Raw genomic sequence first — 23,038 nt, forward strand, 5'->3', positions numbered from 1 at the left:
GAGTAAAAATCTTGCAATTCTGACTTTATTTCTCATAATTGTGAGTTTATATCTCGCAGTTCTTACATTATAACTCGCAATTGCGAGTTTATATCTCACTTGTTTATATTCTGAGAAAAGAAGTCAGAATTGAGAGATATAAACTTGCAATTGTGAGAAAAAAGGTCAGAATTTTGAGAAAAAAGTCAGAATTGCGAGTTTATATCTCGTAATTCTGACTTTATTTCTATCAGTTGCGAGTTTATATCACAATTGTGAGTAAAAATCTTGCAATTCTGACTTTATTTCTCATAATTGTGAGTTTATATCTCGCAATTCTGACATTATAACTCGCAATTTTGAGTTTATATCTCGCTTGTTTATATTCTGAGAAAAGAAGTCAGAATTGAGAGATATAAACTTGCAATTGTGAGAAAAAAGTCAGAATTGTGAGAAAAAAGGTCAGAATTTTGAGAAAAAAGTCAGAATTGCGAGTTTATATCTCGTAATTCTGACTTTATTTCTATCAGTTGCGAGTTTATATCACAATTGTGAGTAAAAATCTTGCAATTCTGACTTTATTTCTCATAATTGTGAGTTTATATCTCGCAATTCTGACATTATAACTCGCAATTTTGAGTTTATATCTCGCTTGTTTATATTCTGAGAAAAGAAGTCAGATTTGGCAGATGTAAACTCAATTGTGAGAGTAAAAAAAAGTCAGAATTGTGAGAGAAAAAGTCGCAAATACCTTTTTTATTTAGTGGCAGAAGCAAGCTTCCATAATTTAGATACTATTTGCACCTCAGTATTTTAGTACATTATAAAACAATAATAACATATTGAGTGTAAATGATTATTATTAAATAAATGACGAATGATTAAAGCCCTCCATACACCTACCCCTAACCCTACCTGATAAACACTTTATTATTAAAGGCCACATATTTTCTTTCATTTTCTGCATTTTTTGTACTTTTGTCTGGCCCAACCACACATTGGTGGGTGGAGATAGTGTAAATAGCCTCTGGCCAATAGCCAAGGCGGGCTATTTGCACTTAGTGTAAATAGACACTCCACAAATGTCAAGTGTGATCACTTAAAAAAGTATATTTAATACTTTGGGTTACATGTTTGTTCTGAGTATGAGCACTTCAAATCGCTTACAGTTAAACACTCGCTCTGACACAGAAATAGAGATATATTTCAGTTTTGTAATGGTGCCAGGAAAGGCTTGGTACAAAACAGAGAAGGAACAAAAGAGAAGAAGGCAAAATTGTGCAAGGAGTCACAGTCAGGGAGGGTTGTTAAAACAAATGGTCTTCCCTTTCTTCTATTTTTTTTTCTTTAGTTTTAAGTGGTCGAACAGGCCTGGGAGGATAGGAGTACCTGTTTTGCCGATGGCTATTGTTGAGTTTGGTTTGTTCTGTACGTGACCATTCATCCATCTTCATTTGTATCAGTATTTACCTGCATTCTCACTCAACTCTGCAGTAAATGTATTTCAACTCATTTAATTCCTTTTATAGTGAAACACAATCTAATTATCAGTGACAGAAAAGCTTGCTGTGTTACCGACCTGCTGCTATTTATGGAACTGTGAGATGCACACGGAGGGTTAGATGTTATCTTATATTGAACCTGTGAAAGTCTAACGAGCTAAAAGAAGTTCTGTGTGCGTAAATGGTGCAGCGTGGTGCACTTCCAGGCAGAAAGGCATTAACACTTAGACAGAAACTTGTGGTTTATTTGATACTGACTTTTACCAGGCACTGCCGCATGCTGTTTCATTATGCCTGAGCTTTCCCAGAATAGAACAGTAATACTGAAGCAAAACATGTGCAGTCATTGTGGATTTTCAAGGGAGGCTGTTATGGATCGCCTATATTGTTGGGTTTAACAACAATAATGAATTAATTAAAAGTAGAAATATTTTAAAATGCCCAGCACCCACAAATGTGATGATCTCATTGGGATATTCTAACCTTTATAATATGCATCTCATACAGTTTACGACATTAATAAAATCCCTCACCCTGTATATGCAATAATGATAGTGCCTTAACAAGCACTGCAGCATCAGAATAAAACAACCTTTATTACATATTGCCGTTTCAGTTCCTTAAAGGATTTGTTCACTTTCAAATGAAAATTAGCCCAATTTTTACTCGCCTCAAGCTATCCTAAGTGTATATGACTTTCTTCTTTCTGATGAACATAATCGAAGAAATATTAATAAATATCCTGACGCATCCGAGCTTTATAATGGCAGTGAATAGGGTTCACGAGTATGAGCTGAAGAAAGTGCTTCCATCCTCATCCATCCATCATAAACATGTGCTCCACACAGCTCCGGGGGGGTTAATAAAGGCCTTCTGAAGTGAAGCGGTGCATTTGTGTAAAAAAAAATCCATATTTAAACAAGTTATGAATATCGAGCTTCTGCCAGACTGCTTAACTTGAAGGCGGTCTGGCGGAAGCTCGATATTTGACTTCATAACTTGTTTAAATATGGATATTTATTACACAAATGCATCGTTTCGCTTCAGAAGGCCTTTATTAACCCCCCGGAGCTGTGTGGAGCACATGTTTATGATGGATGGATGAGGATGGAAGCTTTTTCTTCAGCTCATCGTGAACCCTATTCACTGCCATTATAAAGCTCGGATTCGTCAGGATATTTATTAATATTTCTTTGATTATGTTCATCAGGAACAAGAAGGTCATATACACCTAGGATGGCTTGAGGGTGAGTAAAGCTTGGGTTAATTTTCATTTGAAAGTGAACTAATCCTTTAAGGGAAACTAAATTCATTACATTCAGGTTAATTGCGAAGTTAAAGTCTAAAATGTGAATCTATTGGTAGCCCTCCATTACCAGACTTCAAAAAACATGTAAATATGACACAGGAGACCCACTATATTAAAAGAGTCTCTTCAGTTCAATAAAAGAGGCCGTTAAGACATGAGACAAATACAAAACGCAAAACTTTCCATATAAGCTCTTTTCGGACTTTTTCGGCCTTCCAAAAAATCTCAAAATACTATTGGACAAAAAAAAATTTTTTTAAATTACTTACATTTTTATCTTTACCATAAACCATCTTTCACTCGCTTCCATCTGAAGACTCTGACAAAATGGCTGCTTCTCGCACTGGAGTCGTCCGTGTTGTTAAGAGGGTTACAGATTAAGAATGATTTCAACCCAAAATTAGGTTAAATCAACCCAGCAGTCTCAACCCAGCGTTTGGGTTGAAAAAAATAATCCAGCATTTTTTAGAGTGTAAGTGCCTCATTATGACAGTATATATTACATAATTTCCTTCACTCTATATTTTCTAAAAGCCTACTGGCATACCTGTTTTTCATTGTGTGGTAAGGTCAGCTACTGACACATTTGTAATGAGTCTGACAGTACACAGATGCCAGCGGGCAGTTGCAGAAGAGAATGAAGGGAATGTTGACGAGTGATGGAAAAACACTGACTGTGGAAATGGTAATGGAGAGTGCTGTGTTTATATGAGGAGAGGAATTGATGCATTAAATGGGTTATCTTTAGTAATCCCAATAAGCATGCTAACTTGCAAAATTAGTCAAATTCATAGTCAAGATATGTCTAGCAGTGCTCACACTTTCCGAACAGCTCATTTGCACTTTTGAAATGCTGAAACCTCAAAAGAAAAGTTTATAGGTAAAATACAAACCAAGTAGATGTTTAAAGTAGGTCATAAATATATAAAACAGGAAATAATCACTTGTGGGAGTTTTTCTTGGGTTGTCTCAGTGAAACGAGATGATTCATTTCTGCCTTAAGAACAGTTTAGACAAGGTCAGTCCTGTGTTATGAATGTGTTACTCTCAAAAATAGCTTTACTAGTTCCAACTCTTATCAATACTCTGATTTCCTTAACAGTGTGCGCACTTCACTATTGTTTTACGCATTGATAAAGAGATCTGATGTCGGCACGTTCTAAATTTGCGCACCAAATACCTGAAACTCAAGTAGCGGATAAATAAATAAATATGGTAACAATACGCTGTGGAAGAGTAAAACGTTGCAGCTGTTAACCTCAAGGGTCTGAGAGAGGGATTTATTTCTCATTATTTGATTTTCTCATGTAAGTGATCTTTGTACTCAGGGATTTATATTAATAGTTCACCTAAATAGGAAAATTTATCATCATTTGCTTACTCCTATGTCATATGTATGACTTTCTTTCTTCCATGGAGCACGAGTTATATAGCAGATCATACTGTTACAATAAAAAACATTTCTATTTCAAATAAATGCTGTTCTGTCATGACAACTCGTGGAGCGTGGTAATGGATACGACAGTGTTAATATATTTGGGCTTAGCAGAATAGATCTGCTACGCTTCTGCTGCTGCTGTTGCAGCAGAGTAAGCACGGACTTGCTAGTACTGCTAATACACACACGACACGCTGCTGTGAGCAAGTAAGATATGCTGCTGCTGTACAATATAGCATATACATGAATTACCCATCTATACAGATGCAGCTGGGGGAGGAGGGTTTCTGAAAGCGTTCTGCAAACTGCTACAGCAAACGATGACCAAGTATTTGAAAGTTGAGCAAAAGCAGGTAGCAATCAGCTTTTCCCTACAGAGAATGATGTAGTTGCAAGCAGATTGAGTTAAGGACCTATTAGCCTGTGCCATCTAGAGTTTCCAACTTTCCATCAAAGAATCCTTAAAAGAATCACGGTTTCCACACAAATATTAGCAGCAACTGTTTTAAACATTGATAGTAAAGATGTGTTTCTTGATTATCAAATCGGCTGATTAGAATGATTTCTGAAGGATCGTGTGACACTACGTTTCCATCCAAAGTTGCAAATTGTGTAACTTATGTTTGGGAGGTCATTATTCCAAATCATTTCAATGACCGAATTTGGCTCAGGCATATCAGAATGACAAAAACAATATTTCGGATGCTGTGCAGTGAAATTGGTTCATTGGTTATTTTGGGTATCCAATCACATCCTCTATTGAGGCAAAGTCACATGTGTGTTTTTGTTGCACATCAAGGGATTTATTCGGTCAATTTATTCTTGGTTTATGCGCATTTCTTCTTATCAGACAAAAAATGTTAATTAATGTGCATTTTTTAGAATTTATGCACATCTTGGTGAGCATTTTTTTAGGCAATGTCCTAAAATTCTCATAAAAATAGTTGGATGGAAACATAGCCAATTAAAATTGGAGTAATGACTGTGGAAAATTCAGCTTTGGCATCATATTTCACAATATTAGTGTTTTTCCGTTCAGCAGCTTTTGTTGTTCATTTTCGGATGCAGTTCATATGAATTTCTTGTGAACAAATCAACCACTACTGATTACATCCAATTTGCATTTTGACATGCTCCCGGCCGCACTCGTCTCCAAATAAATTACCTTTGTAGAGCAGCTCATATTCGCACAAACACAAATGTCTCTTTGTGTGTGAAAAGTTTGGGTGGTAAATCCAAAGTACACTTAAATATCATAGCCCAACTGGCGTCTTCTCTGAGACATCAGTCATTGCGTGATTTGTGGCCCACCGGGGTGAATATCACAGTGCTGGAGGACCATATGAGGCCTTAAGGACATGTAGGGGAATGCTGTGGGGTGTGTTTGTAGAGGTGTTTTGACAACGAGTGATCGCTGACGACTCGAGTGATGACATCCAGAGCTGGCGGTACTGGGTGGCAATTTATGTCCTTGAAGACGTGGATACCTACCGTAAATTGTTTGAGACATCAGTGACAGGATCATTAGCATCACTCATGGCTTACTAATATGTTTTATACCATAATCGTTGGATGAAGGTACTGATCTATCAAGGCACAAATCTTTCTTGCAGCTGATTTTTGGCTCCCTCGGCATCCAGGACACTTTGTACTTCAGTGTATCAGGTGTCAGTGTTGAGTCTCGATGTGTCTGTGATGATTGAATATAAACGGTGACATCACGGCTCTGCAGCTGTGGAATGTGATGAAGATTTCCGCTAAACACAGAACAGAAGCAGTTCTTGCCAGTAAGATAAACTATGCAGGTCTTCCCAGCAGGGGCGTAGCCAGAATTTTATTTTTGGAGGGTCCTTTCTTAAAATGAGGGGGCAATATACACCGATCAGGCACAACATTATGACCACCTTCCTAATATTGCGTTTTTGCTGCCAAAACAGCCCTGTGCATTATTTTGCTAAAAGAGGCCACAGTCACCAGGGAATACCATTTCCATGAAAGGTCTGCAACAATGCTTTGGTAGGTGGTATGTGTCCAAGTAACATCCTCATGGATGGCAGGACCCAAGTTTTCCCAGCAGAACATGGCCTAAAGCATCACACTGCCTCTGCCAGCTTGCCTTCTTCCCATAGTGCATCCTGGTGCACAAATCTACTACTCATGGGAGTTTCTGCAACTACGGGCACTTCCGACTCTACTAATTTTAAATCAACCTCTATGAACTTCAATTTTAACCATCACAGTCTGTAATACATATAAAAATGTACACAAAATTACATGTAGACGTTAAGATTTTAATCTGGAACATGTTTATTTTTTTATGGTTTTCATCTCTTTTCCTTACAAAATGTTCTTACCGCAACATTACATTTTATGCACTTTTCTTTTTTAATTTCTATAAAAATGTAATACATTTACATAGTTACTTTTCAAGATTTGTACATTTTTGTAATTACATATATAAAAAAAAATTTTTAATTTAAAATTAGGGGATTTTATACGGAAGAGGATTAGGGCCAAGCAATAATAAAAAATTAAAACCATCTCGAGATTAAAGTTGTTAAATTTCGAGAAAAAAGTCTAAATAAAATGTTGAGAATAAACTCATTAAATTACGAGAAAAATGTCGTTAAATTTCGATAAAAAAGTCGAGATAAAATGTTGAGAATAAAGTCATTAAATTATGAGAAAAAAAGTCATTAAATTACTAGAAAAAATTCGTTAAATTATGAGAAAAATTTCGTTAAATTTTGAGAAAAAAGTCGAGATAAAATGTTGAGAATAAAGTCATAATTTAATGAGTTTATTCTCAACATTTTATCTCGACTTTTTTATCGAAATTTAATGAGTTTTTTTCTCATAATTTAACAAGTTTATTCTCAACATTTTATCTCAACTTTTTTCTCAAAATTTAACAACATTTTTCTCATAATTTAACGTCATTTTTCTCATAATTTAACAAATTTGTTCTCGTAATTTAACGACTTTTTTCTCGTAATTTAATGACTTTCTTCTCAACATTTTATCTCGACTTTTTTCTCGAAATGTAACAAGTTCTTTCTTGTAATTTAAAGAGTTTATTCTCAATATTTTATCTCGACTTTTTAATCAAAATTTAACAACATTTTTCTCAGAATTTAACGAATTTGTTCTCGTAATTTAACAACTTTTTTCTCGTAATTTAAAGAGTTTATTCTCAACATTTTATTTCGACTTTTTTCTCGAAATTTTACGAGTTTATTCTCAATATTTTATTTTGACTTTTTTCTCGAAATTTAACGAGTTTTTTCTCGAAATGTAACAACTTTAATCTCGAGATGGTTTTATTTTTTTATTATTGCTTGGCCCTAATCCTCTTCCGTAATTTTATGATATTCTTTATGCCATGGAAAATTTTGATGTTAACCTTAGATATCAATTGTTTTATACACGCCAAAGATACAATATTTCACTTTTAATGACAAATACTGTCATTTTAATGTGTAAATCATCTCTACTGAAGGGTTAAAACAGCAGCAACAACAGTCTGATTAATAATTAAAATAAATCATTGCTGCAGTAATGAGTTTGTGTCGGTAAGGACACAATGTTAATGACACGTGTTAATAATGTAACCTTAACAATAGGTTACTGTAGAGAAAAACATTAACAGAAGGTATTTTGTCAAAGAGATACTACAGGAAAACTGGGTTAAAAATACTTTTATGAACTTATAACAACAAACTAATTTGAGGCCTTCAGTATTTTGTTTTGTCCTCTGGTCCACTGTCTTCTTTTCTGATTTGTCAGTTTATCTGCTCTTTTTTTAATGCTCTTTTCCCATAACTATTCCTATCTGTCAGGGTCTTTTCTCATTAAGTCTCTGCTTTTCTGTCATCTTATTAGATGAATTTGCTATCATCTAGGGATGCAAAAATGACGTTTATATTTAGATCACAGTATAAAACTTGAATTTGTCTCTACTGCAACGCAAGGTCTTTACCGCAACACCTAAAAATGCTGCGGTAAAGACATGTTGCGGAAATGACATTTTTGCTAATATTGCTGCTAGCAAGATCTGATACATCAGTTTTGACTTTTAGCACCACATATACATGTATTCAACAGTGATATAAATTAATTTTTTAAATGTAGTTCAAAATACACAATTACTAAGCTGAATGGTAAGGACTCATAATAAATACTTATGAAGAAAAGATGATCTTTATTTTAGTTTTCTGAATCTTGTGAGTGACCTAATGGGGGTGACCCAATCTGTAAGCCATGTGCTCACATGCTAATTTCTGTTTCCATAGAAACTAGATTTGTTTGGCTTTGAAAAAATGTCATATTAAGAGTCTTTTCTCAGTGTTGTGGTAAGGACTCAAAAGTGTGGGACAGGTGTAAAAATTAAATTAAAAAATCATATAAATGATGAGTAAGCAAAAAAAGAACTTTAACATGGTGTAAAGTAACATTTATATGAAACGAATTCAATTGAAATAATGTCATATAGTAAAAGAATTTTACGCATCTCAGCATTTGGACCTATAAATGTTTCATCATTTTTCATTAAACCATATTATTTATTCATTATTTTTTAAGTCAAGATGTGTAATGACACTGTTTTTATATTTATGAAGCTTTAGATAACAAATTTTAACATAAACCTTAAATTTCACTGCTGGGACTTAAAGGATTAGTCCACTTTTAAATAAACTTTTCCTGATAATTTACTCACCCCCATGTCATCCAAGATGTCCATGTCTTTCTTTCTTCAGTCGAAAAGAAATTAAAGTGTTTGATGAAAACATTCCAGGATTTTTTTTCCTTATAGTGGACTTCAATGGGCACCAAACAGTTTAAGGTCAAAATTAGTTTCAGTTCAGCTTCAAATTGTTCTACATGATCCCAGACGAGAAATAATGGTCTTATCTAGAGAAACAATCACTCATTTTCTAAAATTTTTTTTTAAATGTTATACATTTTAACCAGAAATGCTCATCTTGAACTAGCTCTCTTCTTCTTCTCTATTAGAATTCCGGCAGTGTAGACACTGCTAAGAGTATTACTGCCCTCCACAGGTCAAAGTTTGAACTAATTTTTATATGCAATATGCTAGTTCAATAGATATAAAAATTAGTTGAATGCTGTAGAACGCTTTGAAGCTGCAGTGAAACTAATTTTGACCTTCAACTGTTGCCCATTGAAGTCCACTATATGGAAAAAAAATTCTGGAATGTTTTCATCAAAAACTTTAATTTCTTTTCGACTGACGAAAGAAAGTAATGGACATCTTGGATGACATGGGGGTGTGTAAATTATCAGGAAAAGTTTATTTAAAAGTGGACTAATCCTTTAAAAGTGCCTGTAGTTGCAGAACCACTCTTATATACATAGCCCCGAGTTAAAGGATTAGTTCACTTTCAAATGAAAATTAGACCAAGCTTTACTCACCCTCAAGCCATCCTAGGTGTATATGACCTTCTTGTTCCTGATGAACATAATCACAGAAATATTAATAAATATCCTGACGCATCCAGGCTGTCAATGTCAATGAGTATGAGCTGAAGAAAAAGCTTCCATCCACATCCATCCATCATAAATATGTGCTCCACAAGGCTCCGGGGGGTTAATAAAGGCCTTCTGAAGCGAAACGATGCGTTTGTGTAAAAAATATCCATATTTAAACAAGTTATGATGTCAAATATCGAGCTTCCGCCAGACCGCCTTCCATATTCAAGTTACGAAGAAAGTGTAAACTGGCATCACGTCAGTTACACTTTTTCCGAAGGTTAAAAAGTAAAGGTGTAGGACGTAGCGTAAGCTTTTTGAACTGCAAGAGTTTTACACTTTCTGCGTATGTTGAATACGGAAGGCGTATAACTTGTTTAAATATGGATTTTTTTTTACACAAATGCATGTAAAAACGTGTTGAGTACACGTTTATGATGGATGGATGAGGATGGAAGCTTTTTCTTCAGCTCATACTCGTGAACCCTATTCACTGACATTATAAAGCTTGGATGCATCAAGATATTTATTATTATTTCTTCAATTATGTTCATCAGGAACAAGAAAGTCATATACACCTATGATGGCTTGAGGGTGAGTAAAGCTTTGAAAGCGAACTAATCCTTTAAAAGGGGCCTTAACTCAGGGTTAGAAAAGGTCTTAACCCAGGGTTGAGCATGGTACAAGTAGTCACAGGTGTTGCCTGAAAGCGCTTATCTGATAAGTGTAAATTTGTCCTGACAAAATGCATCCAGTATTTCAGTCATTCACACAGACAAATGCTGGCACCTTTAAGAGATTCAGCCTTATCTGTCTGAAAATAATGAAGCCCTGAAGCAAGTCGTTGTCTTACTAAGAGGAAGGCACCATCTGGACCTTAAATATTAGCTGTTACTTTATTGACTCTAATCTTGATTTTTCATCAATACCAAAGCCACATATGGGGAAATGAAACTAAGTGCCAAGATTTTATCAATCTTTTATCAATTGATCTCTTCTTCTTTGGCAGTAAAAGAAAAAGCCCATGTTTTCACTAGTGTTTAGAAGGCCACTACCATTTAGATAATCTAAAGATGATTTTCCTGACATTTATGGTAATCAGTCAATTATAAGGGGGCAGAAAGAAGTGTCAGACGGTTAAAAAGTGATTCAGTGATGAACTCCCACGGCAGAGTTTCAATCTAAAAAAAAGATTTCAATTCTGAATAAATTATACAAGTGAATAATGCACCAATACTAAACTAATTTATTTTCCATATATCAGCTGATCTTTAATTTCATATTGTAGTAATTGAGTTATAGAGAAGTGTTATAGAATAAATGTAACTGAATAATCAGATGTAAATTTGATTAAGGAATGAGATGTCAGGAATCCGAAACATGCCTTGATTCCTTTTTTTTAAATTTTTTTTTATGAAGAACACATCAGTTTTGAGGAAATGAATCACTTTCACAAGTATTTGACATAAAAAACAAGTTCTGTGCAGAAATTTTCTGACAGGCGGTTTTTCTTTTTACATCCTACGCAGTAATTATAATCCTATCTGGTGAAATTGTGGGAATTGGAGCTCTTGGGAACAGTGAAATGGGATGCTCCACATCTGCTGTGCTTCCTCTCATCTACAGCCATAGCATAGTTTCTGCAGTCTGGAGCTGTCAAATGGACACGATTTCAAGACAAAACAAGTATTCATCAGATTGTGAGGTTCAAACGCTTGCGACATAGAAACAAATATGCCAGCAGTCGTGTATTTCCAGAACACAGCCTTAATCGCAATACTAGACATAAAATCTGTCAAATATTTATTGCGGGAAATGTGGAACTGATCATAACTCAGTCATTCAGAGTGGGAAATTTCTGCAGGGATGTTGTGCTACTCCTTGTGGTTTCAGTGAAAACTTGTTTTGTCTTGAAATCGTGTCCTTTTGACAGTTCCGGACTGCAGAAACTATGATACAAAAACAAAACTTTGCATTGTCTTGTTTTCCCTGAAATCATGTGGTTATTATTATTATTATTATTATACACAGAGTTTAGTTATTGTGTGTGTATTTTTTTTTTTTTTTTATAAAAATGTGTAGACTACAATAGTCTGAGACTTTTGCCAACTTCAGCAGAGGAAAATAAGGGACACTTTATTTCTTTTTATCACATATGCCATTTGAAATGGAAAGACAACATTGATGGCAGGTGATGACCGACCACACTTTTTTTTCTTTTTCTTTTTTTTTGACTGATTAAAATTCAACAGAAGAAGTTATATGTCAATGTCACACTAAAGAGTCAAACACCATTATGCACACATCAACTTGGCTTTCACCTAAGCAAATTATAAACTACAGAATCGTGACTGTAAATCAAGTTGATATACAGTTGCATGAAAAAGTATGGGAACCACTTGCAGAATCTGTGAAAAAGTTAATCATTTTAACAAAATAAGAGAGATTATACAAAATGCATGTTATTTTTTGTTTAGTACTGTCCTGAGTAAGATATTTTACATAAAGATGTTTACATATAGTCCACAAGACAAAAAAATAGCTGAATTTATTACAATAACCCTGTTCAAAAGTTTGGGAGCCCTTGATTCTTAATACTGTGTGTTGTTACCTGATGATCAACGACTGTTTTTATGTTTTTTGATAGCTGTTCATGAGTCTCTTGTTTGTCCTGAACAGTTAAACTGAGCTCTGTTCTTCAGAAAAATCCTCCAGGTCCTGCAGATTCATCAGTTTTCAAGGATTTTTTGCATATTTGAACCCTTTCCAACAGTGACTGAATGATTTTGAGATTCATCTTTTCACACTGAGGACAACTGAGGGACTCAAACTCAACTATTAAAAAAGGTTCAAACATTCACTGGTGCTCCAGAAGGAAATACGATGCATTAAAAGACAGAGGTGAAATTTATTGAAAAGGATGTTACAGAACGCATGCCTGGAAGACAAATTAAGTACAATTTAGTGTACTTTAAAAAATTTAAAATTTAAAAAATTTTAACCCCCTGACTCTTAATGCATCGTTTTTCTATCTGGAGTATCAGTGAATGTTTCAACCTTTTTTAATAGTTGAGTTTGAGTCCCTCAGTTGTCCTCAGTGTGAAAAGATGAATCTCAAAATCATTCAGTCACTGCTGGAAAGGGTTCAAATATGCAAAAAATCCTTGAAAACTGATGAATCTGCAGGAGCTGGAGGATTTTTCTGAAGAACAGAGCTCAGTTTAACTGCTCAGGACAAACAAGAGACTCATGAACAACCATCACAAAACAAAAAAAAAACAGCCGTGGATCATCAGGTAACCACACACAGTATTAAGAATCAATGGTTCCCAAACTTTTGAATGCAGTTATTTTAATAAATTCAGTTATTTTTTGTCTTGTGGACTATATGTAAACATTTTTATGTAAAATATCTTACTCAGGACAGTACTAAATAAAAAATAACATGCATTTTATATGATCTCTCTTATTTTGTTAAAATTATTGACATTTTCACAAATTCTGCAAGTGATTCCCATACTTTTTCAAGCAACTGTATACAGTATATCATAACGAATTGTCTTGTGACAGGGCTTATTTCAATGGCACACAATAGAAAGCTATTAACAAAACAGATTTGATACTTCATTTGGACAATAAAAAAAAAAAAAAAAAAAATAAGACTTGATACTTCACTTCAAAGACTTGAGAACATCGGATTTCACAAGTCCAACTTTCACAATTTGTTTCCCATCCTGATGTCATTTTAATCTTTGACATTTATGAAATTGTGAAAAGGTTTCAATTGCAATAAATGCTAAAGTGTTCTCAGCTGTTTTGGGTGTAGGGCAATGAAATATGGGATAAACTGAGTCACGATTGGATATAATGCTGAACGCAATTATGTTCCAGTTCTGTTTAATATGACTGTTGGCAAACCTAAAAAGGTCTTGTGTTTTGTTTATCTCTCGCTGTTCTAATCCCTCTCTCTCTCTCCCTTCTCAGATCTGTGGCTTTCTGAACGCTATTAGTCCGGTTGGGAATGATCGGCAGAATCTAATGGCTTTCCGCTTCTCTGCATTTAACCCCATCTTGGACCCCTGGATCTTCATCATCTTCCGTAAGGCAGTCTTCAACCATATCCGGGAATTCTTTCACTGCTGCTTCCCCAGAGATGCAGTAAAGACCACAGCTCAAAACTCCCTGTCCTTCCCCATGGAGGCTGGAGACGTCAAACACAGCTCCAGCATCCAGAGCAAGATCTACTGCAGCCTCCCTCAGTGAGGCCTTGATGAGAGACAACGCATCTATGACGGTGTGCACTGAGATATATCGTGACCATGAGACTTCAAAGCCTGAAAAGTCTTCCTGAATGTGTGTACTAGAACCAAATATTTAAGCATTGACAGCAGAGGACCTGTGATGGTGTTCATGGTGATGGAAAGGAAATGTACTCTAAATGTGTGAAATAACGCCCATCGCTAAACAGGCTCTTCCGTGCATGTAAACCACAGAATTTGGATGAACAACATGTTGATAAAAATGTTTATAAATGAACAGAATGTGAAGGAACAAACAACCAATGTGCATATGGGGAACTGGCACTTACCTCAAACATGTAGAAAACAGACACGTGTCCTTTGGTTTACCATTTATCACCAACCACAGAACATCAAGGCTCATATAGAGGCAGAAAACAACTTTCCTTTTAAAATCGACACTTTATGAAACCCTCTTCACACGGAAATTGCAGCGTTGGAGATGTATGGTGTGACAAAATACGTGCTAGAATGTTACAGCAAGTTGTTTAGCAGCAGACAACCAATTCTAAACTAAAAAAGCTTGTCTTGTTAAATATTAATGTGCTTTGTACAGTCTGTTTTCAGAATCTGAGGAAAGCAGTTAAAGCATCAAACAGTGAAGGCAATCACATTAAAGTCATACAAAATATTGCCACAGAAGTTATTAAAACACTTTTATTAATTATTATTAATTTATTTTTATTCAGATGAGCTTTACAAGGTTTACAAATGTACAGTGTAAAAAATTCAGAACCCTAACCAGGATTACTTAACCAAGGCTAACAATATCAGTTGTGAGAAGACCATTTGGTACAAACTTGTACTATTCAAAGGGTTAGTTCACCCAAAAATGAAAATTCTGTCATTAATTACTCACCCTCATGTCGTTCCACACCTGTAAGACCTTCGTTCATCTTCAGAACACAAATGAAGATATTTTTCATAAGGCCTGCATTGCCAGCAAGATAATGAACACTTTCAATGCCCAGAAAGCTACTAAAGACATATTTAAAACAGTTCATGTGACTACAATGGTTCAACCTTAATGTTATGAAGTGATGACAATACGTTTTGTTGGCCAAAAAAAAAAGACCTTTTTCAACAATATCTAGTGATGGATGATTTCAAAACACTGCTTCATACGAATCTTTTGTTTCGAATCAGTGGTTCGGAGCATGAATCAAACTGCTAAAGTGACGCCCCCAGTGGTGAACCATTGAAATTTCGAAATACTTATGACGTAACGAAGCCTTGTTTACTGAAATCACGTGACTTTGGCGGTTTGATACATGCTCCGAACCACTGATTCGAAACAAAAGATTCGGAAAGCTTTGAAGCTTCATGAAGCAGTGTTTTGAAATCGCCCATCACTAGATATTGTTGAATACAGTTGTTATTTTGTTTTTTTTTAGCACATAAAAAGTATTCTCGTTGCTTCAAAACATTAAGGTTGAACCACTTTAGTCACATGAACTGTTTTAAATATGTCTTTAGTAGCTTTCAGGGCATCTGAAAGTGTTAATTATCTTGCTGTCAATGCAGGCCTCACTGAGCCATCGGATTTGATCAAAAATATCTTAATTTGTGTGCCGGAGATGAACGAAGGTCTTACGGGTGTGGAACGACATGAGGGTGAGTAATTAATGACAGAATTTTCATTTATGGATGAACTAACCCTTTAAAATTATTGTAACACTTTACATTAAGGTTCATTTGTTAACTAACATGAACTAACCATGAGAAATACATTTGTTACTGTATTTACTAATCTTCGTTAACGTTAATGATAATACAGTTGTTAATTGTTTGTTCATGTTAGTTCACAGTGCATTAACTAATGTTAACAAAATTTTTATAATGTATTAGAAAAATGTTGAAATTAACATTAACAAAGAGTAACTGTAGAAGTGCAGTTCATTATTAGTTCATATTAACTAATGTAGATAACTAATGTTAACTAATGGCCCTTATTGTAAAGTGTTACCAAAATTATAGGATAATACCTAAATAGTTTTAGGGGTTGATGTGTTGTAGAAGTGTGTATTTTGTGAAAAGTTAAAAATGACACAATAAAAGGCATTTAAGCTGTGTCTTATCCAGGTGTGTTATGAGTTTCTGGCAACATAAGAAGATTTCTGGTGTTTAATGAATAGTTGTGTGGTATAGGAGTTTGGACCAATAAGATTGCACTGTGCATGGGGCTACCCAGCAACCAAAATTGAAACCAAGCGATTAGGGTTGGGTAAAACAAAGTTTCAGATGGAAGAGATTTTATCTCTTCACTTTAGCACCTCTGATGTTTAGTACATGGTGTTAACAGAAAGGCTTCTGTATAGTGTAAATACATTTGACAACATAGTATGTTTACAGTTCAGCTGATGTAGAAAGTTCAAACTATCCTAACACAATGCATGTCTGCTTTATACCTGCTCTCAAAGCTACTAATATCACCTTATGTGTTTCATTTAAAAACATGGATATATCTTTAAAATACATTTGTGTTTACCATATGTAATGGTTACTGTAAAGAAACATATTTATAGACTGTTTGAAGTTTTCTGCAGCTAAAGACTTGATATTGGTCTAGAAAAACTGCAAAAACTCTTATTATATGCTTTACTAGGGTCATTCTCGGGAAATATTGCACCTTAAGGTGGATGCATTCCCCCACAAATTCAGATTAGTAGTTAACAAATTGTCAGTTTTTAAACTGTTACCCCTGATCCTAAAATACCAAGTACTTGTAGTTATTTATCATTACAAGCCTTAGCCTAACCATAAAGTGCAACATTATTTCAACCCTGTTACAGTAAGAGTGGAACTAATGTGGCTTTAAATAAATCATACATTGCACTGTGAGAAAAAAAATGAATAATGCATGATTATTATTGTTTTGTTTCAGCCCTGTTACACTGACAAAAAATAACAGCCTTAGCTTAGCTAGCAAATATCACTGGAGAACACCACATTATTTGCAATGCTTTATGCAAAGAGTAATGTTCTTTTTTTTTTTTTTGTTTTTTCCTGGGAAAAAAAGATCCAATATGAGTTGAACTATTTAAAGGGAGAAGTTGCACCTTGTAACAGGGTTGAACAAAGTGGAGGAACAAAGACAAATTCATAAAGAGTATTACAGTACACAGTGAAAGCATGACATTTTCATTTCATTAAAAGCAATATTTTGGATTTTTTCTATAAACTAATAGTGTTGAATGGGAACATTCAAATTGGCTGAACACTTCAAAACAGAATTGTGTAATTATAAACATGTTTGCATTAGAAACTAAATAGGTAACTCTAACAAATAATGTAAATAATTTCAGTATCCTGTTATGCATTTATCACACAAATGTGTTTTTTTTCCTGAGAATGACCCACTAACAGTCTGTATAATGTTCTGGAGGATCAGGTAGTTTAATTAACTAAACAAACTCTGTATAGTGCCAGTGTAAATTCACACCCCTGCCATGTTCGTAAAAGCGTGCAGCGTCTACATGCATGATGTGAATCTGATGCCCTGTCGTAATGTAATATTTTGTGTATTTATGTTTTTTTTTTTTGCACAGTGTTGTACATTCGATACTGCTTTGTGCACATTTGGTTTGTTCATGCAGTGTTGACTCAAGCTAGAAACAATGGACACATAGTAAAGAACACAACACCCTGTCCAAACAAACGTGTCATTGTCTGTTTCTTCAGGCTGTTAATGGGATAATCATTATAACATTTTATAAAAAAAAAAATGAAAAAAACATAGATTGAGCACATTTTTGAGGTTTATAAAGAAATTCTTTATGACCTCCAATACAAGCACTTCTTTGGTTTCATATGAAAAGAATAATACTGAAAAATATAAAATATCCAAATAAAACCAAACTTGATCTTATCATTATTGGCCTAAAATTTGATAAATAACAAGGCAGATCAAACTATTTCCATTCATATACTTTCAACCAGTCATTGAAACTACTTTTAACATAATTCAGGCAATTTAAAGTTGACATAAAACAACCAACACTACCACGTTGTGACTTATTTTAAGTGAAATGGCTTATCGAACAATAAAAAAACATGTGTTGACTTAATTTTATCTAACGTTTTTGATTGGACTATGAAAAATGGGCATTGAGTACCAGAATTGGCTTAACTTTGGCATGGCCTCACAAACGACATAAGGTGTGATGGCAAAACCACACCAGGTTTAACTTTCTCAACAGGTTTAGGATTCGCTGTGTTGACCAACAAAGCTGCTAGGGTTTGAAAGTGACTTCTGTGGGATCGGTGCTTCATTATTAACAATGGAAAATGGATCCATGGACCATTTTGATGAAATTTCACTAATGTGACCACATCTGTAGATGTCAAGTGAGTCATATCACAGGAAGACCAAATTATGTCATTGCAGTTTATTACGAAGTGCACAGATGAATTGTTCACAATAAGACCAGAAACATGCATTGAGAAAATAATAGTCACTTTTGATTTCATGCCGACTTCAACATTAACCATTTTTCAAATCTCCCTACTAATAATAAACAAATATAAATGGTTGAACGAGCATCAGAGGCATTTTAGCATCATTTATGAGAGCAAATGTGTGTTTGCTCTGTGCTATTGGTCTGGGTAGGCTATTGTAATGCTGCAACGCTTCAGTGGATGTATAAAGTGTGACAGATACGGGCTGCTGTCCTGCATTTTCAGTCCCTCTCTGCAATGAATGAGCACTCCAGCAAAGACAGCCTGTCGTTAATGCTCATTAGTTTGACGAAGCAGCTCGGGAGTCATTAAGCATTTATGTCTATCAACTAGCAATGAATTAAAGTTCATGGAAATTAAGCTAAGAAACATAACACTATTTAATCAAGAATATGTGAGTATTGGCAGCAGAAGACAAATCCAATTATACTTGATGAGAGACAAATTATAGGAAGTGTGCTACTTGAAATACTGGAAATAAGGTGTGTGGTAATTGCAGTTTTATTAGGGAGCACGATTTATTGATCTTTGTGAAAGATGTGTTCACAGTAACAGCTAGCTTGAATGCTGTTGTATTAAACCACACTGCATTTCACATTATTGTCACTTAGTAAACCCTTACAACTTCTAGAAACAAAATTATACACAATTATGAACCTCTCGCGGGGAGTTTGATTGACAGGCGATCTAACCAATCATAATGCCAAATCTGCCATTTTGTCCGACAAAGCAGTCAGGGGAGTTAGGAGATTAACGTTGGTGGACTTGAACTTGAAAAATGATGTGTACTGATGTCTTTCTGTGGTTGAAATGTGGTTCATTCATGTTTATTTGATGATATAAATGAACTAGTAAGAAGAGATGATCGGTTCATGAGCCGCTTGAACTGAGGCACTATAGTGATCTGTCACGACACATTAAAGAGCTACAAAATGGTATTTGCTTAAATTTCTTTAAAAATTACAAAATTTGAGACTTTGTTTCACATCATAAGTGTCTTGTCTGTCGACGCGTCGTCAGTGTCCTTTGCTCCGCAATGTATTTTTCACTGCGTGAGAACATGATGTGTGGCGTGAGAGCGCCATGGCTTGTCGGATATAGCAATAGTAACTAAAGGAGGCGGGTCTTTGTGAACGGTCAATTAACTCCCGTTATAATCAATTAAGCTGTGCAGAAACACACGCTGAACAAAAGTTCTGCTGTTTTGAGTGGATTCTGACTAAATTAAACATCTGATTGGCCATAGAGTTCAGAAGCTCAACAAATATGTCTGTGATTCGCTACAAAGCTCAACACTGCAAAAACACATTGTAAATAGAAACCTTTGACGTGGCTCTTCACAAATCACTTGAAGCACTTGAAGCAGAATGGCAGGTCACAAAATGGGGACAAAGATTCATTTTGGTAGCCACCAAATATTTTTAATGCAGGAAAAACCCTGAAATGGGTGTTACATACTACAATAGAGCCAGGAGAGAAGAAATAAGAGGGATTCATGCAGAGAAGGATTGCTGTTTCAAAGGGGAATAAAGTTAATAAAAAACTAGTCTTCAATAAAAAACTATCAAGATTTTGCGCTGGTGAATGATGCACAATAATACCACGAACATGTTAATTTTGATACCATGCTGATATTTTTTTATTTATAACATTTTTTCAGCCTTTTGACAAGATATTCAATATATCTTGTGTTTGTTCTAAAATAACTTACTAAAATTATTTATTATTAATTACAGTTATTTTCAGTTCATTCAAAATGTTTATTGCACGACAAAATTGTTATATAAATGAGTGCAAAAAGCAATAAATAAATAATAGCAATAATAGCCATTTTATTTTAAATAAACAATACTCTGATCTGACGAGTGATGGGAAAAGGGAAGTTTGGATTCAAACTCGGGTCAGTTGTGTCAAAAGCTAATGGCACCCGCCTTACTCTCCATGGCACTTATTCTTTTGTCAGCGGTTCAATCAGATAATGGTACGTGGAATTAGTGTAAATAGCATCTGCCAAAAAGCCGGAATATTTGTGAAACCTTCCTGCTCGGATAAAATCGTGTTCCGGAGGCCCCTAGAAACGTAACCACTGTTTCCCCCGCTAGCGATGGCCCTGTTCATGATGCTTTTGGGAACCTTCCTTCAAAGTATAAAAAAAAAAATCATGCCAGATTAGTGTAGAAACAGAGAGGGAGGGAAAATTGCACAATTCAAGTGAATCATTAACAAAAAGACCAGGAAAGTGCATTAAGCAAATAGGATTATTTTGATTCCTTGTTGACTTGAATTCTTTATTCATAATGTAATGTTCCCTGCTCCTAAATGGCCACATATCCCACATTGAAAAGGCCTTTAGTTTATTAAAAAAAAAAAAAAAAAAAAGTCATAAGTTTCATAATACAACAGATTTGACTATTCAATAGTTAACTGAGGTGAGAGAAAACAATTTAATGTAATGTTTTTGTATTATTATTATTATTATTATTATTATATTACAATATTATGTTTAGTAAGTGGCACTATTTTTCTAAATACAGATGTGAAAACCACTGATCCTGATGCTGAAATTATGTAAATGAGCTAAATGTTCTTGATAATTTGTTTCATTTTCTCAGTCACAATCAAAATAAGACAGTGCTCCACAGAAAAAAGGAAAGATGAGTACAACGTCAAATGGTGATTTCTGGTAACAGGGCCTGTTTGATTGGAAGTGAGAAGCTTTTTGACGTCAAGCACACAGCAGATGTTTGGCTTTTATAGAGTCGTGAATCAAACTCTGTTAACATTTCAAACCAATGACAGCAGCTGGTATTTACAGTGGTATTTGTGTACAGTATTTGAAATCTATGAAAGGTCAACTAATTATTTCCAATAGTACATGATTGGTCCAGGTCAAATGACATTGGTTATTCTGTGTGCAATGGCAATATTTATGAGCCACTTTGGAGGAGCGAGTCAGAAAATGTTTTCCTCCACCAGCATCACATAGTGACCTGGCCACTGTTCTGGAAGAGGAATGGCTCTGGCCACTGTGCAGGACTTGAAGGACTAAAAATTATTTTGGTCTAAAACCAGGTGTTTCAGTTTCATTGTTATCCCTTACTTTTTGCACTATTTTCAGACAGACAGTCATCCACAATCTTTCATCAGCTGCTGTGTTTTCTAAAGATTTAATGTTTTCTAAAAAATTAATAATAATAATAATAATAATAATAATAAAATCATTTTCAGACCTTTTTTTTCTTTTGGCTCTTTGCTGCTCTGTTAACTTTGTAACAATTTGGTAATGATGTGGTGAAGTGATATGAAACTGCAGATATTAGCCAATCAGAATCAAGCATTCAATCATGTCACAATCAAAAAAAGGCTGAAAAACATTACACAACTTTTGCCCATATTTTGCCTCTATTTACAGTCTGGGTGAGCCTAAGCTAGTTGCCAAAAGTCAGAGCCAGTCAGATTTAAGTTGGCCGATTTCACAGAAAATCATTGTGTACATTCTGATTTTTTTTTTTTTTTTTTTTTTTTAAGCTTCAGACTATGAATCCGTCCAGCTGGATGACATAAAAAGGGATATTTTTAGTGTATTCCAGCCTTGTCACTGAAGGATGTGCATTAGCAATTTTACCATTTTAGTCTGTCTGCTTTACCTCACAAAATCATTAAACATCAATTTTAATTGGCTTATTTATTTTTTTATTAGCTGGATATGGGTCATTGACGAATAAAGTTTTCAAAAAACATAATGGATATAATTAATTTTGAAGTTTTATCAAGTGTTAACAATGAGATTATGTGGTTTTTATAATCAATTAACACTGTTTTTGTCATTTTTTACAAGATGGACAAAATTGTCACCAAAAAAGTCATTTGGTTTAACCAAAATTTCAGTTTTACCGAATGACACTTTTGGTTATAACAAATGACGATATTTTCAAACAATGCTAACTGGCTGATATCTAGCTAGCTAGCAAAAGGACAATCAAACATTTTCTATTTAGTAAAAGTTTTTAAAATATTACAACACTTTCCATGTTTTATAGCGGTTGTACCGAATGACCTGATGTTTCAGAACATGTGTATGATTGAGTGAAATCATGAAATTTTCAAATAGTTAAGAGAGAGTTAGTTACTTTGCTTCATGACCATGTGGTCCTTTGCAGGTGTCTGAATGATGTCACATGATATTGACCGCATGACTTGATCCAAAATGGTCCCTTTATATTGGTTACTCCAAATGACATCAATGAAATTCATTTTTCCAGACATTCTTTCTCGTAACGAAGCAACAACACTTTTTTTTTGCACGTTTGCTTCTTTTGCACGTTTGCTTCTTTTGCATGTTGATATATGATGTTATAAAATCATGCCAGAAAAAAAAAAAAAAAAATACATTACAAGGTTAAACCGAATGACCTTTTGACACTTCAAAATCTTTATAACACCCTTATATGTAGCAAAATATAATTAAAACCTTTTGGATTCGATAAAAGAGATGTCGTTGTACTACCTTACATACTGTGGATGTCATATCTTTGTTTTTTTTTTATTATTATTAAGGCCTTTG

The 23,038-nt window shown here is 34.6% G+C and overlaps 1 protein-coding gene across 1 annotated transcript in view; it reads left to right on the forward strand.

Moving 5' to 3' along the window:
• The window catches only part of ptgir (prostaglandin I2 receptor), a 33,813-nt gene extending 19,610 nt beyond the window's left edge, over nt 1–14,203 (forward strand). Inside the window, exon 2 of the mRNA XM_048160966.1 lies at nt 13,703–14,203. Within this exon, the coding sequence (XP_048016923.1) occupies nt 13,703–13,981 (279 nt within the window). The 3' untranslated portion in view covers nt 13,982–14,203. The remainder of the gene's footprint in view (nt 1–13,702) is intronic.
• The last annotated feature ends 8,835 nt before the right edge of the window (nt 14,204–23,038 follow it).

This window comes from Megalobrama amblycephala, linkage group LG16 (assembly GCF_018812025.1).
Source record: "Megalobrama amblycephala isolate DHTTF-2021 linkage group LG16, ASM1881202v1, whole genome shotgun sequence".
NCBI lineage: Eukaryota > Metazoa > Chordata > Actinopteri > Cypriniformes > Xenocyprididae > Megalobrama > Megalobrama amblycephala.